Raw genomic sequence first — 17,470 nt, 5'->3', positions numbered from 1 at the left:
GGCACCTGCGTCAGGGCAGAGGTCACGGCAGGCTGTGACTCACAGGCATGTTCTAACTGTATGTGCACGGGTGCATACAGTTTAAAGCGGTGCTCTTCGCTTGGGGATCCGGGGCAAGTGTCCTGGATCCCAAAGCGTGGGCGACAAAAAATAAATACATTTTTTTTTCTACAGTTTTGCTGGGCCCATTTTAAGATAGGGGCCTGGAGCGGCTGCTCCATCCGGCCCTGATGACACCTGTAGTGTAAAAGGGGCCTAAGTAGGTAGGTCCCTCCCTGGAGATGGTAGACCCCTCATATAGCTGCCCTTGTAGGTAGACCCCCCAGATATCTGTCCCCCTGTAGGAAGAGCTCCTCTAGACAGCAACCCCCTGAAGTTAGACTAACCCCCAGATCGCTGCCCCCTGTAGGTAGACCCCCACTAGATATCTGCCCCCCATGGCTGCCATCAGGGGGGTACAGCCAGTACCGCTGTAAGGGGCCCGTACCCCCAGGGGGGCCCAGCCAGGCTGACACTTTTTTTTTAAACTTCTTGTCAGTCAGTGAGTGACAAGAAGTTAAGAAGAGCCGGAGCAGAGGAGCAGCCAGAAAGAAGCGTGACTAACTGGCTGACAGGCAAGGTAACTGCAGCAGGCTGCCTTCAATGCTCTGACCACTGCTCCTCGGGGGCTACTGTTCTGACCCATAGGCCCCGGACCAAAGGAGCAGTGATTGGAGCACAGATGTACTGCCTCCAGCCATATACTGTGTATGGCTGGAGGCAGTATGTCTGTGTGGGCACAGGGGGCCTATAACTACCTCTGGGGGCACAGGGAGTCTATAACTACCTCTGGGGGCACAGGGGGCATATAACTACTTCTGTAGGCACAAAGGGGGCCTATAACTACCTATGGGGGCGCGACACTGCGGGGGGGGGGGGGAGGACTGAGCTGTGTAAGGAGCCCCGGAATTTATGATGGCAGCCTTGTTCCCCCCTGTAGGTAGACCCCCCTAGATAGCTAGCCCATGCAGGTAGAACCCCTGAGATAGCTGCCACCCGTAGGTAGACCCCCACTAGATATCTGCCCCCTGTAGGTAGACCCCCCAGATAGCTAGCCCATGCAGGTAACATAGTCCATTAGGTTGAAAAAAGACCAGAGTCCATCAGGTTCAACCTATTACCCTAATGAGTCCCTACTGAGTTGATCCAGAGGAAGGCAAAAACCCCTCATACTAGGTAAAAATTCCTTCCTGACTCCATGCAGTCAGAATAAATCCCTGGATCAACTTTCTGTCCCTATAAATCTAGTATACATAACCAGCGATGTTATTACTCTCCAGAAATACATCCAAGCCCCTTTTGAATTATTTTACAGAGTTCACCATGTGTGATTTATCAAATCTTGTGTACGAGAACATCAGTGCAGTTGCCTGTATCAACCAATCAGACGTCAGCTTTCATTTCGCCAAAGCCTTTTTTTTAATGAAAGAAGCGATCTGATTGGTTGCTATGGTTGACTGCTCCTTTGCACAAGGTTGGATAAATCATTTCTCTTAGGCCCCTTTCACACAACAAAATTACTGCATTTTAAAGATCGGTACGAAGTTCTGTCTGAAAACCGGCCGTAAACGTCAGTTACAAAATCCTATACGGCCCTTAGAAAATCTCATTATAGTTTATGGGACTTTTCTAACAGCCATTTTAACCCATTATAGACTATTATTAACGGACGTTATTTTGTGACGGAAGATAGTAACGGGAAAAATAGTTCATGCACTATTTCTTCCGTTCATTCGCCCGTCACAAAATAACGGCCATTATTAATAATAGGCTATAATGGGTTAAAACGGCTATTAGAAAAGTCCCATAGACTATAATGAGATTTTCTAATGGCCGTATAGGATTTTGTAACTGACGATTTCAGCTGATTTTCAGACGGAACTTTAAAACGGAGTAATTTTGTAAGCAAAAGGTAAAGCCATCATAACCTGTCCAGAAGAAAAGTTGCTGAGTGGCCCATAGCAACCAATCAGATCGTTTCTTTCATTTTTCAGAGGCCTTTTCATAAATGAAAGCAGCGATCTGATTGGTTGCTATGGGAAACTTAGCAACTTTTCCTCTGTACGGGTTTTGATAAATCTCCCCCCATTGTATCTGTCTGATTGACACTTATTTCCTCTTATGTAGAAATTTTACTTCTTACGCCTCAACCAAGATGGCGCTCGGAGCTGTACCATGTGACGTCCTGTGAGCCGTAGGTCACCTGATCACGTAATGACGCCGTTGCTGGGCGACGCGGCTCTTCCTGCCTGTCATTTTGTGTTGCTGTTGTGCAGAGTTTGGCGGGAGATTCCAGCATGGCCGTGCAGCCGAAGGATAAGCTATGTATGGACAGCGAGGCGGAGAGCGGCTTCATCAGCTTCTACCGCTCCATGCCGGACAAGCCGGACACCACGGTGCGAGTGTTCGACCGGAGCGATTACTACACGGTGCACGGCAGCGATGCCTTGTTTGCCGCCAAGGAAGTGTTCAAGACCAACGGGGTCATCAAGTACCTGGGATCAGGTGCAGAGTATTGTTCTCTCCACACACACAGGGGGGGGCGCTCTACAGACCTTTATAATAACCGCATCTCTCTGTAATCATCCCTGGGTGCGGTTAGTGTATCTATCCCTATATATATAGATCAGTCCTATCCAAACTGGACCCCTGGCTGTTGCAAAAACTACAACTCCCAGCATGCCCGGACAGCCAACGGCTGTCCGGGCATGCTGTGAGTTGTAGTTTTTTGCAACAGCTGGATGCCCATGGCTATCCAGGCATGCTGGGAGTTGTAGTTTTTTGCAACAGCTGGATGCCCATGGCTGTCCAGGAATGCTGGGAGTTGTAGTTTTTGTAACAGCCGGATGCCCATGGCTATCCAGGCATGCTGGGAGTTGTAGTTTTTTGCAACAGCTGGATGCCCATGGCTATCCAGGCATGCTGGGAGTTGTAGTTTTTTTTGCAACAGAGTTGTAGTATTTACAACAGCCAGATGCCCATGGCTGTCCAGGCATGCTGGGAGTTGTAGTTTTTTGCAACAGCTGGATGCCCATGGCTGTCCAGGAATGCTGGGAGTTGTACTTTTTGTAACAGCTGGATGCCCATGGCTATCCAGGCATGCTGGGAGTTGTAGTATTTACAACAGCCAGATGCCCATGGCTGTCCAGGCATGCTGGGAGTTGTAGTTTTTGCAACAGCTGGATGCCATGGCTATCCAGGCATGCTGGAAGTTGTAGTTTTTGTAACAGCCGGATGCCCATGGCTATCCAGGCATGCTGGGAGTTGTAGTATTTACAACAGCCAGATGCCCATGGCTATCCAGGCATGCTGGGAGTTGTAGTATTTACAACAGCTGGATGCCTGTGGCTATCCAGGCATGCTGGGAGTAGTAGTATTTACAACAGCATGATGCCCATGGCTATCCAGGCATGCTGGGAGTTGTAGTATTTACAACAGCTGGATGCCTGTGGCTATCCAGGCATGCTGGGAGTTGTAGTATTTACAACAGCTGGATGCCTGTGGCTATCCAGGCATGCTGGGAGTTGTAGTTTTTGCAATAGCCGGATTCCCATGGCTATCCAGGCATGCTGGGAGTTGTAGTTTTTGCTGTCCGGGCATGCTGTGGATTTTCTGTGGACCCGGTGAAGTCGTTGGTAGCAAAATCTGCAGCAAATATGCTTGGATGGACGTACCTTTAGGGGAGGGTCGCACGTGTCATATTTTGCTGCGTATTTTCTGCATCTGAATTTTCTACCCATCGACTTCAACTGGAGCCCAGTGCCGCTGTGCAGCAATTCCTGGTGTCAGTATAGAGCAGTGGTCTTCAACCTGCGGACCTCCAGATGTTCCAAAACTACAACTCCCAGCATGCCCGGACAGCCATCGGCTGTCCGGGCATGCTGGGAGTTGTAGTTTTGAAACATCTGGAGGTCCGCAGGTTGAAGACCACTGGTATAGAGCAATAGATGCTCAGCCAGTGTCCCGCCTTAACCAATGTTTGAGTGGACAGTTCCCTCTGCCAACACCAGAAATACTGCACAATGGGACCAGAGCAGAATTCTGCATAACTAATACTTCCTGTAATATCTCTTTAAAAAGTCCTTCTTTATTAAAAATTCTATTCTACAAAAAAAATGGTATAGTATGGATCCATAGTTACATGTCGAGCTGCACATAGAGATCTTGTACATAGCATTACGTTTTTAAAAAACTGTTGAAACAAAGACAAATTTTTGCTCTGTTTGCTGCTGCCTGAAGTAGATATTTATTACAATATTTATTAAAAAACTATGTTACGATTTTTTTCAAATTTTAGGCAGCAAGAAGTTGGAGAGCGTGGTCCTCAGTAAGATGAACTTTGAGTCGGTGGTGCGGGATCTTCTTCTTGTTCGTCAGTATCGAGTTGAAGTTTATAAGAACAAGTCTGGAAGCAAATCCTCCAAGGACAAAGACTGGCATCTGGCATTTAAGGTACCAACTAGAGATGAGCGAACTTACAGTAAATTCGATTTGTCACAAACTTCTCGGCTCGGCAGTTGATGACTTTTCCTGCATAAATTAGTTCAGCTTTCAGGTGCTCCCGTGGGCTGGAAAAGGTGGATACAGTCCTAGGAGACTCTTTCCTAGGACTGTATCCACCTTTTCCAGGCCACCTGAGCACCTGAAGGCTGAACTAATTTACGCAGGATAAGTCATCAACTGCCGAGCCGAGAAGTTTGTGACGAATCGAATTTACTGTAAGTTCGCTCATCTCTAGTACCAACTTCAGGTTTTAACATGAGTGGGGTCTGTGTAGGTTACCGGATAATTCTTCTTACACTAGAGCAGTTATGTAACTAATGTATCGGTGCTCGTTGATAGTATTTAAAGGAGTAGTCCAGTCCTGAAAAACGTATCCCCTATCATAAGTTTCAGATCGCGGGAGTCCGACCGCTGGGACCCCCCCCCCCGCAATCTCCCATATGGGGCCCTGGCAGTCTGCAAAAAGGGGGTGTGTCAACCACCGCACGAAGCGGCGGCTGACATGCCCCCTCAATACAACTCTATGGCAAAGCCGGAGCGCTGCCTTTGGCAATCTCCGGCTCTTCCATGGCGCTGTATTGAGGAGGCGTGTTGGCCGCCGCTTCCTGGCGTGGTCAACACGCGCTCTCTGGCCAGTGGGCCTGGGCCCCATACAGGAAATCGCGGAGGGCCCCAGCGGTCGGACCCACCTCTATCTGAAACTTATCCCCTATCCTTAGGATAGGGGTTAAGTTTTTCAGGACTGGACTACTCCTTTAAAGGAGAACTCCGGAATATAAAAATTGTCCCTCATACTGCCGGCAGTAAAAAAATAAAGATGTACATACCTTCCTCCGCTCCCCCGAGGCCTTCGGTAACAGGCTTCGGTCTCCGCCGCGATCCTCTTCCTGGTTGCCGGTGGTCGGATGAATCATACTGCGCTCAGCCAATCACCAGCCGCAGCGAAGTCAGACTCGGCCGCGATAGGCTGAGCAGCAGTGTGATGACGCTTCAGGACACAAAATGCTGGCGAAAACGTCACTTCCGCTCAGCCTATCGCCGGCCGAGTCTGACTTCGCTGCGGCTGGTGATTGGCTGAGCGCAGTATGATTCATCCGACCGCCGGCAACCAGGAAGTGGATCGCGGCGGAGACCGGAGACGGTTACCGGAGGCCCCAGGGGAGCGGAGGAAGGTATGTACATCTTTATTTTTTTTACTGCCGGCACTATGGGGGACAATTTTTATGTTCTGGAGTTCTCCTTTAAGGGGTACTCAGCCCCTCAGTCCAAAGGATAGGGGATAAGATGTCTGATCGCTGGTGTCCCGCCGCTGGGCCTCCTTGCGATCTCCGTGCAGCACCCAACATTCTAAACAGTTTGTTGGGAACACTGGGTTTGGACGTGCGGAGATGTGACGTTACGCCACGCCCACTCCATTCATGTGTATGGGAGGGGGCAAGACGGACGTCACGTCTCCAGCCACCCAAACCCAGCATTCTAAACATACTATTTGGAATGTCGTGTACTGCACAGAGATGGCGAGGGGTCCCAGCACTGGGACATCTTATCCCCTATCCTCTGGTCCTTTAAAGGGAAGCTGTCACCACTTTCATTCTGCCTAAACCACTAGTTATTGGGGTGGTCCTGGTGGCTTTTTCCTGCCCCACCTGCCTTGATTGATATATTTCTCACTATTGCAATGTAGGGGGAGATCTAACAAACAAGACCAGTGGTGAAACCACCCAAAAGTCCCTTCCATAGAGTTAATTGGGCTGTTTCTGCAGCATGTGCTGGATTTCTGAAACTACATACAGGGAAATGATACAATCGCAGAAATGTCAGCAATGCAAAGGTGGGGGGGGGGGGGGTTGGGTATATATGGTGACCTTCTATCTGACACTTTTAGGTTAGGTTGCCACACAGGTTTTTTCTGGCATTTTTTGGGGGAAAACAGTGAAAGTGGTGAAATTTTATAAATGTATATTCTATCTTTTTTTCTTAGGCCTCCCCAGGAAACCTGACCCAGTTTGAGGAGATTTTATTTGGTAACAACAATATGTCTTCTGCTGTGGGAGTCGTCGGCGTCCGGTTGGTCAGCTCCGAAGGACAGAGATTGGTCGGTGTCGGTTTTGTAGATTCCACATCCAGGAGACTCGGAGTGTGTGAATTTCCAGATAATGATCAGTTCTCAAATCTAGAAGCTTTACTGGTTCAGATTGGACCAAAGGAGTGTGTGATGCCTGGAGGAGATACTGCTGGAGACATGGGGAAAGTAAGACAGGTATGTGCGTGAGCAGCAAGGACCTGCTGACTAGTCTTCTGATAGGCTGCTATTTACACTGTAGTAGAGTTTGATTACTGGCAGAAGTTTTTAGGTTCACATGGTTTTTGGTTCTGATCTTTGTATCTGTTATTGTTGTTCACAGATTGTTCAGCGAGGCGGGATCCTCATCACTGATAGGAAAAAGTCAGAATTTACTACGAAGGATTGTGTTCAAGACCTTAACCGTCTGCTTAAAGCAAAGAAAGGGGAGCAAATCACTAGTGCGGCATTGCCAGAGATGGAGAAGCAGGTATGCCTACACCTTAAAGGTGTACTCTGGTGGAAATTTTATTTTCAAATCAATTAGTGCCAGAAAGTTAAACAGACTTGTAAATTACTTCCATATAAAAATATTAATCCTTCCAGTACTTATCGGCTGTATACTCGCTGAATACTCCACAAGAAGTTGTGTAGGGAAATATTGTCTTTTAGAGCAGTGTTTCCCCACCAGTGTGACTCCAGCTGTTGCAAAACTACAACTCCCAGCATGCCCGGACAGGCAACGGCTGTCCGGGCATGCTGAGAGTTGTATTTGTGCAACAGATGGAGGCACACTAGTTGTTGGGAAACACTTTTCTAGAGGGTTACAGAACATGAAATGACATGTGAATTGGGCCTAAAAGAAGCGAATGAATAAAGATTATATTGGCGCACAGGTGTCATTAGAGGGGTACTCCAGTGGAAAACTTTTTTTTTTCTAATCAACTGGTGCCAGAAAGTAAAAAAAAAAAAATCCTAATCCTTCCAGTAGCTGCTGTATGCTCAACAGGAAGTTGAGTTGTTCTTTCCAATCTGACCACAGTGCTCTCTGCTGACACTTCTGTCCATATCAGGAACTGTCCAGAGCAGGATAGGTTTGCTATGGGGATTTGCTCCTACTCTGGACAGTTCCTGACATGGACAGAGGTGTCAGCAGAGAGCACTGTGATCAGACAGAAAAGAACAACTCAACTTCCTGTGGAACATACAGCAGCTGATAAGTACTGGAAGATTTTTTAATAGAAGTAATTTACAAATCTGTTTAACTTTCTGGAGCCACTTTATATGAAAAAAAATAGTTTTCCCACCAGAGAACCCCTTTAATGCCCCGTAGATATGGCAGAGCCCTGTGGAGGAGGCTTTGTCAACACAAGGAGTCCCTTTTTAGTTCTTTACAATGTAGCTGGAGGGACTTCATGTACAGATGTGGGCAAAATTGTTGGGACTCTTCTATTAAAGACAGAAAAAACAATACTCAATAAAATAACTTGAAACTAATAATAAATAAAAATATACTAAAAATTATCTGATGAACATCAGATGTTGTGGTTTAATAGAATCATGCAAAATAATAGAACTGACCTAGACAAAAAATGATGGTCCCCAAACTTAATACTTTGTTTACTACCTTTTTGAAGTGGTCACTGCTTTCTAGTGATTTCTGTAACTCTGAGTCATCTGCACTTGTCTCCAGTTATCTTGGCCCACTCCTCATAAGAACCTGCTCCAGCTGTCTCAGGTGTCTTCTCCAGACTGCAGGTATCTTGGCCCACTCCTCATAAGATCCTGCTCCAGCTGTCTCAGGTGTAAAGGTGCCTTCCCCAGACTGCAGGTATCTTGGCCCACTCTTCATAAAATACTGCTCCAGCTGTCTCAGGTGTAAAGATGTCTTCTCCAGACTGCAGGTATCTTGGTCCACTCCTCATAGGATCCTGCTCCAGCTGTCCCAGGTGTGAAGGTGTCTTCTCCAGACTGCAGGTATCTTGGCCCACTCCTCATAAGATCCTGCTCCAGCTGTCTAAGGTGTGAAGGTGTCTTCTCCAGACTCCAGGTATCTTGGCCCACTCCTCATAAGATCCTGCTCCAGCTGTCTCAGGTGTGAAGGTGTCTTCTCCAGGCTGCATGTATCTTGGCCCACTCCTCATAAGATCCTGCTCCAGCTGTCTCAGGTGTAAAGGTGTCTTCTCCAGACTGCAGGTATCTTGGCCCACTCCTCATAAGATCCTGCTCCAGCTGTCCCAGGTGTGAAGGTGTCTTCTCCAGACTGCAGGTATCTTGGCCCACTCCTCATAGGATCCTGCTCCAGCTGTCTCAGGTGTAAAGGTGTCTTCTCCAGACTGCAGGTATCTTGGCCCACTCCTCATAAGATCCTGCTCCAGCTGTCCCAGGTGTGAAGGTGTCTTCTCCAGACTGCAGGTATCTTGGCCCACTCCTCATAGGATCCTGCTCCAGCTGTCCCAGGTGTGAAGGTGTCTTCTCCAGACTCCAGGTATCTTGGCCCACTCCTCATAAGATCCTGCTCCAGCTGTCTCAGGTGTGAAGGTGTCTTCCCCAGACTGCAGGTATCTTGTCCCACTCCTCATAAGATCCTGCTCCAGATGTCTCAGGTGTGAAGGTGTCTTCTCCAGACTGCAGGTTTCAGCTCCCTCCACAGATTTTCAATAGGATTCAGATCACGGCTCATAAAGCCACTTCACAAAAGTCCAATGTTTTGCTCTTACCCATTCTTGGGTGTTTTTGAATGTCTGTTTGGATTTATTTTGTTGGAGAACCTGTGACTGAGACCAAGCTTCCTGACACTTAGCAGCACATTTCACTCCAAAATACCTTCAATAGTCTTGAGATTTCATTTTGCCCTGTACAGATTCAAGACACCCTGTGGGAGATGGGTGAAGTCCACCCCAAAACATAACTGAGCCTCCTCCAGACTTCACATTAGGTGCAGTGTTCTTTTCTTTAGTAGCTTCAGTTTTGCATTTGTGAACATAGAACTGATGTGAGTTGCCAAAAAGATCCAGTTTTTCAAAATAATTCTGTTGAACCACAATTCAAAAGCAATGTCTGATTTTCATTGGTTAATTTTGAGTACATTTGTGTTAATTACTTCTGTCAATTTCAAGGTTCAGTATATCAAGGAGCATTGGGGGTTTATCTGTCTTTAGCGGAAGGGTACCATAATTTGTCCATGTCTATAGATACTGTACTGTCTGAATAGGCTTTTTCTATTAAGTGACCCCTTCTGCCAGCAGTCACCCCTAGTGTGAAGTGCACTAATACTAAAAGAAGCTTCTAATATTCACAAGAGGCAGATTTGTATTACGTAATGTGAAAGAGCATAGCTCCTTGTCCATTATGGCAGTTAGCGCGGAGTGACTATTTACTTTTAGCATTTTAGGATACGTTTTTTGTATCCAATGATGTTTGGTACCGTTACTTTGTTCAGTTTTTTTTTAGCAGGTATTAAACCTCGATCTAACAACTAATTCAAAGTCCCACGATCTGTAGTGTCTGGAGAGCTGCTATATTTCTTTTCTGTCTTCTATAGACTGAACACCAGAGCTTTCTCTTAAAGAGGTACTCCGGCCCTAAGACATCTTATCCCCTATCCAAAGGATAGTGGATAAGATGTATGATCGCGCTGCTGGGGACCCCCAAAATCTCTCATGCAGCACCCACCTGTCTCAGCTGCACAAAGCGATGATCGCTCCTTGTCTGAAGACTCACAACCACAGGGCCGGAGTATCTTTACTTCAAGACTCCGCCCCCTTGGGACGTCACACCCTGCCCCCTCAATGCAAGCCTATGGGAAGGGGGTGTGACATCACAAGGGGGTGGAGTCGTGACGTCAACATACTCTGGCCCTGTGGTTGTGAAGCTTCAGACACGGAGTGATCATCGCTTCGTGCAACTGAGACAGGTGGGTGCTGCATGAGAGATTTTGGATAGGGGATAAGATGTCTTAGGGCCAGAGTACCCCTTCAATTTACTAGTCGGCCACCGTATTTTCCTTTCTCCATGTAATACGTTTTTCGTAATAACTGTCTCCTAGGTTGCAATGTCGTCTCTGTCTGCAGTCATGAAGTATCTGGAACTATTATCCGATGAGTCTAATTTCGGGCAGTTTGCGTTGACCAGCTTTGACCTGAATCAATACATGAGATTAGATAACGCTGCAGTTGGTGCATTGAATCTCTTCCCCGTAAGTGTCACCCAAGAGGAGTAAACTATTTTGGAATGTGACTTATTGTAAGGTTCTGTTCACATCTTATTTTTATTTTTTTTCTTTATGTTGGAAGGGTTTTCTGTGTACTTGTGTACTCTGACATATCCATAGGCCCCCATGCAACCAGCAAATATCAAAAGTGCGTGGGGTAGGCTGAGATCAAATGTAGTAATTTGGTAAGGAGCCTTATTGGTCCTAGGCAGAGTTAGACCTTATAAATTGAATTGTCACTGTTTGTGCCACCAGATTGGGCTCCATACACATTAGAAAACGTGTGCCGAACCTGCAGATTTTAGTGGGACTGGCCAACAGTGTAATGTGTATGGGGTCCTCCTGACTCCTCCCTAATAAATTATACATGCGAAAACAGCTGGTGCTGAAAAAACCTAGCAAGGTTTCCACAGTACTCGGGCAAAAAAGTCTGATTTTAGCTAAGAGGCGCACTCCCGAGGATAGTGAACAATTGCGGTCTTTGAGTCATAAAACAGGTAGTTCAGGTAGGACAACGCGTTTCAAAGGTACATACTTCATCAGGTTCATCAGCTATACGGCCGGTACAAAATCACTAACGGCTATTAGAAAAATCCCATAGACTATAATGGGATTTTCTAATAGCCGGTTTAACCCATTATCGCCCGTTATTAATAACGGCCGTTATTTTGTGATGGGCGAAAGAACGGGAGAAATAGTGCATGCACTAATTCTCCCGTTACTATCACCTGTCACAAAATAACGGCCATGTGAACAGAAGCCATTATTCAAATTATATGGAATGGTAGCAATGGCTATTTATACATTAAAGGGGTATTCTGGCTTTATACATCTTATCCTCTATCCAAAGCTTAGGGGATAAGATGTATGATCGCGGGGGGTCCCCAGCGGTGGCATTCTGTGCCGGGCGCTGCCTCCGAGATGGGGACATGATATCACACCATGCCAAGGGCTGCACCGAGATCGCAGGGGTCCCGTGCGGTGGGACCCCTGCAATCATACATCTTATCCCCTTTCCTTTTGGATAGGGGATAAGATGTATAAAGTTGGAATACCCCTTTTAAGTGTGCATTCACACCACATTTTTGCAATACAGTTCCCGTATAGGTTTTCATTTTGAAAACCGTACGGAACCGCATTGAAAACCATATGCATTGACTCCATTGAAAGCCATATGCCAAACGATGCATACGTTTTGCATCTTGTACGGTTTTGTCCATTTTTTTTTTCCACCCCCGTGCACAAAACCGTAGCCTACCACGTTTTTTTTGTCCGGGTGAAAAACCGTATTGAAACCATGTATGTTTTTTTTTTAACCCCTTAAGGATGCCGGACTGAGGGCATATGGGTACGCCCATATTGCGGCTATTCCGGGTCAATCGGGTCTCTGGTGACCCGGAAAAAAATGGTGAATGGGGCTATCACAGCCCCATTAACTCTTACCCAGCAGGAGTGAGGTGGCACGGGTGCCGCATCATGATCACGTGATTGATCGGTCGGAACGATCAACAAATCACGACCCTGCTGGGCGGAAATCGGGACGGCGGCGATCAGCGCCGGCGGGGGTCTCCTACCTTGCCCTGGACCGGTGGGGGTCCCCTCGGGATCGGTGACGGCGACAGGAGCAACAGGATCGGCAGCGGTCCCGGTGGCAGGATACAGCAGGAGGTGAGGACTGTTCACCTCCTGATGTTGTTTAGCAGCATGCACAGCCAAAGGGCATGCTGGGAGTTGTAGTTTTGCAACAGCTGGAGTTCCAACTAGAACTCCCAGCATGCTCTTTGATAGTCTGTGCATGCTGGAGGTTGTAGTTATGCAACAGCTGGAGGCACATTTTTTCTATGAAAAAGTGTGCATACAGCTGTTGCATAACTACAACTCCCAGCATTCACAGACTACCACAGGGCATGCTGGGAGTTGTAGCAGTGTGCCTCCAGCTGTTGCAAAACTACAACTCCCAGCATGCCCTTCGACTGTCAATACATGCTGATTGTTGCAGTTTTGCAACAGCTGGAGACACATTGGTTGTGAAACAGTTTGTTACCTGTTTTGCAACCAGTGTGCCTCCAGCTGTTGCAAAAAATAAAACTCCCAGCATGCACTGAGAGACTGTACATGCTGAGAGTTCTAGTTTTGCAACAGCTGGAGGCACACTGGTTGCGAAACACTGAGTTAAGTAACACTATGTGTTTCGCAACCAATGTGCCTCCAGCTGTTGCATAACTACAACTCCCAGCATGTATGCTCTGTCAGTGCATGCTGGGAGTTGTAGTTTTGCAATAGCTGGTGGTTTGCCCCCCCCCCCCCATATGAATGTACAGGGTTCACTCACACATGCGGGTTTACAGCGAGTTCTGCTGCAAGTTTGAGATGCAGCAACATTTCTGCCACAGCTCAAACTCCCAGCGAGAAACTCATTGTAAACCTCCGCCCGTGTTAATGTACCCGCAAAACACTACACTACACAAAATAAAAAGTAAAACACTACATATACACCAGTACACAGCCCCTCTCCCCCTAAAAAAATAAATAAAATAAAAATTATTGTATGGCAGTGTTTCCAAAACGGAGCCTCCAGCTGTTGAAAAGCAACAACTCACAGTATTTCCGAACAGCCACTGACTCAAGGCATGCTGGGAGTTATGCAATAGCTGGAGACACCCTGTTTGGGAAACACTGCCGTAGGGTATTTTTGTGGCAGATTCAAATCCCCAATTTAGGCCTCAAATGCGCATGGTGCTCTCTCACTTCGGAGCCCTGTCATATTTCAAGGAAACAGTTTAGGGCCACATATGGGGTATCTCCGTACTCGGGAGAAATTGTTATAAATTTTGGGGGCTTTTTCTCCTTTTACCCCTTATGAAAAGGAAAAGTTGGGGTCTACACCAGCATGTTAGTGTAAAAAAAAAATATATTTTTACCCTAACATGCTGGTGTTGCCCCATACTTTTAATTTTCACATGCGGTAAAAGGAAAAAAAAAAAGACCCCCAAAATTTGTAACGCAATTTCTCCTGAGTACAGAAATACCCCATATATGGGCGTAAAGTGCCCTGCGGGCACACAACATGGCTCAGAAGTGAGAGCGTGCCATGTACATTTGAGGTCTAAATTGGTGATTTGCACAGGGGTGGCGGATTTGACAGGGGTTCTGGCATAACCGCAAAACAATAAATACCCAGATGTGACCCCATTTTGGAAACTACACCCCTCACGGAATGTAACAAGTTGTAAAGAGAGCCTTAACACCCCACAGGTGTTTGACAAATTTCCGATAAAGTTGGATGTGAAAATGAAGAAGACATTTTTTTTTTCACTAAAATGCTGGTGTTACCCTACATTTTTCATTTTCACAAGGGAGAATAGGAAAAAGCCCCCCAAAATGTGTAGCTCCATTTCCTCTGAGTAAGAACACACCCCATATGTGTATGTAAAGTGCTCTGCAGGCGAACTACAATGCTCAGAAGAGAAGGAGCACCATTGAGCTTCTGGAGAGAGAATGTGTCTGAAATTGAAGGCCACGTGTGTTTACAAAGCCCCCATAGTGCCAGAACAGTGGACTCCCAAAATCTCCCCCCCCCTCCCCCACATGTGACCCCATTTTGGAGACTACACCCTTCACGTATTGTAATAAGGGGTGCAGTGAGCATTTACGCCCACAGGTGTCTTGACAGATTTTTGGAAGAGTGGTCCGTGAAAATGAAAAATGTAAAGATCTGTCAAACGCCAGTGGGGTATAAATGTTCATTGCACCCCTTATTAAATTCTGTGAGGGGTGTAGTTTCCAAAATATGGTCACATGTGGAGGGGTCCACTGTTCTGGCACCACGGGGGGCTTTGTAAACGCACATGGCCTCCAACTTCTATTCCAACCAAATTCTCTTACCAAAAGCTCAATGGCGCTCCTTCTCTTCTGAGCATTGTAGTTCGTCCGCAGAGCACTTTACATCCACATATGGGGTATTTTCATACTCGGAAGAGAAGGGGTTACAAATTTTGGAGGGCATTTTCTCCTATAAAACCCTTGTAAAAAATGTAAAATTTGGGGGAAAACCAGCATTTTTGTGAAAAAAATATAAATTCATTTACACATCCAACTTTAATGAAGTCGTCAAACACCTGTGGGGTGTTAAGGCTCAGCGGACCCCTTGTTACGTTCCTTGAGGGGTGTGGTTTCCAAAACGGTATGCCATGTTTTTTTTTTGTTTTTTTTTGCTTTTCTGGCACCATAGAGGCTTCCTAAATGTGACATGCCCCCCAAAAAGCCATTTCAGAAAAACTCACTCTCCAAAATCCCATTGTCGCTCCTTCTCTTCTGAGGCCCCTAGTGCACCCACAGAGTGCTTGACATCCACATATGAGGTATTTCCTTACTCGAGAGAAATTGGGTTACAAATTTTGTGGGGCTTTTCCTCCTTTTACCCATTGTAAAAGTTCAAAAACTGGGTCTACAAGAACATGCGAGTGTAAAAAAAAATGAAGATTTTGAATTTTTTCCTTTTACCTTGCTGGTATTCCTGTGAAACACCTAAAGGGTTAACACACTTTCTGAATGTCCTTTTGAATACTTGGGGGTGCAGTTTTTATATTGGAGTCATTTATGGACTATTTCTAATGTCAAGACCCCTCAAATCCACTTCAAAACTTAACTGGTCCCTGAAAAATTCTGATTTTGAAAATTTTGTGAAAAATTGTAAAATTGCTGCTGAACTTTGAAGCCCTCTGGTGTCTTCCAAAAGTAAACACATGTCAACTTTATGATGGAAACACAAAGTAGACATATTGTATATGTGAATCAATATATAATTTATTTGGAATATCCATTTTCCTTTCAAACAGAGAGTTTTCAAAGTTAGAAAAATTTTCATGAAATTTTGGGATTTTTCACCAAGAAAGGATGCAAGTAACAACGAACATTTACCACTGTGTTAAAGTAGAAAATGTCACGAAAAAAACAATCTCTGAATCGGAATAATCGGTAAAAGCATCCCAGAGTTATTAATGCATAAAGTGATAGTGTTCAGAATTGCAAAAAAGGGCTCAGTCCTTAAAGGGGTATTCCAGGCAAAACCTTTTTTTTTATATATATCAACTGGCTCCGTAAAGTTAAACAGATTTGTAAATTACTTCTATTAAAAAAATCTTAATCCTTCCAATAGTTATTAGCTTCTGAAGTTTTCTGTCTAACTGCTCAATGATGATGTCACGTCCAGGGAGCTGTGCATGATGGGAAAATATCCCCATAGGAGCTGCACAGCTCCCGGGATGCGAGTCATCAGAAAGCAGTTAGACAGAAAACAACAACTCAACTTCAGAAGCTAATAACTATTGGAAGGATTAAGATTTTTTTAATAGAAGTAATTTACAAATCTGTTTAACTTTACGGAGCCAGTTGATATATAAAAAAAAAAAAAGTTTTGGGCTGGAATACCCCTTTAAGGTGAAAAAGGCTCAGTCCTTAAGGGGTTAAACATGGGAGTCAGTGAGAACTGTATGGGCGTACAGTTCCATTCGGTTTGCACCATTTTTGACAGTGGTTTTTTATTTCTTGGCATTACAATCAACCAAGTGAAACTTTTATTCATAATGAAGTAAAAAGTTAAAAACGTATACGTTTTTTTCCTTTCTTCTAAAAAAAGACGTATGCAATCGGACATTATTTTTTCAAACCGTATACGGGTTAAAATTTGTACACACGTTAGTCCGCTTTTGAGGAATCCGTTTTTTCGTCAAAAAGCGGATACGGAAACTGTATTGCAAAAACGTGGTGTGAATGCAGCCTAAGATGGTTGTATCCCGCAGACACTGTGTGGGCGTAGGACTCCTGAGCTCTTTCTATAGAGCAGCATCTAGATAAAAAAATGCTTTGATCCTTGCACAAGTTCTAGCAGGCCGCTCCAGTATGTGGGCGGTAGTGAGGCACAGGTAGATTGTTACGTTCAGGAATGCTTCTCACTTCCTTTTATACTTTACAAGAAGCTTTTGTTTTGTCTTGTTTGTATGGTAATGTTGAGGAATACGTGTGTTTTCTTTAGGATAGTTGCTATTGCATCAAGTAAAAAGTGTGCACCGGAAGTAACCATAAATAAATGTTGGAGCCCCACCTTTGTTTGTCAGGTCGAGTATGATATTGTGCGCTTTACTGTGGTGACACAAGTTGGAATCGCGTCAAAACAGGGAATTTAGGGTTCTCCCAAGCATCGGGTGTTGGGGATTGGCTATTACGCAGTTCTGCCACTTCCCCAGTTCTGCAAATTCCCCTTTATAATGGGGGAGATTTATCAAAACCTGTGCCGAGGAAAAGTTGCCCAGTTGCCCATAGCAACCAATCAGCTCGCTTCTTTCATTTTTTTTAAAAAGGCCTCTGCAAAATGAAAGAAGAAATCTGTTTGGTTGCTATGGGCAACTGGGCAACTTTTACTTTGCACAGGTTTTGATAAATCTCCCCCAATATCTGTATCTGTGGTAAATTTTGCTGTACTTGCTAAACCCAATGGGGGAGGTTTATCAATACCTGTCCTGAGGAAAAGTTGCTGAGTTGCCCCTAGCAACCAATCAGATCGCTTCTTTCATTTTTGAAAAGGCCTCTGAAAAATGAAAGCAGCGATCTGATTGGTTGCTATGGGCAACTCAGCAACTTTTCCTCTGGACAGG

The 17,470-nt window shown here is 45.5% G+C and overlaps 1 protein-coding gene across 1 annotated transcript in view; it reads left to right on the top strand.

Moving 5' to 3' along the window:
- Window positions 1-2,252: 2,252 nt before the first annotated feature.
- The window catches only part of MSH2 (mutS homolog 2), a 145,334-nt gene continuing 130,116 nt past the window's right edge, over window positions 2,253-17,470 (top strand). The window contains exons 1-5 of the mRNA XM_056568081.1: window positions 2,253-2,544; window positions 4,337-4,491; window positions 6,524-6,802; window positions 6,948-7,094; window positions 10,653-10,802. Of these exons, the coding sequence (XP_056424056.1) occupies window positions 2,337-2,544; window positions 4,337-4,491; window positions 6,524-6,802; window positions 6,948-7,094; window positions 10,653-10,802 (939 nt within the window). The 5' untranslated portion in view covers window positions 2,253-2,336. The remainder of the gene's footprint in view (window positions 2,545-4,336; window positions 4,492-6,523; window positions 6,803-6,947; window positions 7,095-10,652; window positions 10,803-17,470) is intronic.

Source organism: Hyla sarda, chromosome 3 (assembly GCF_029499605.1).
Source record: "Hyla sarda isolate aHylSar1 chromosome 3, aHylSar1.hap1, whole genome shotgun sequence".
NCBI lineage: Eukaryota > Metazoa > Chordata > Amphibia > Anura > Hylidae > Hyla > Hyla sarda.
Note: the sequence above shows the minus strand (reverse complement) of the source record. Positions and strands in the feature narration are given on the sequence as shown.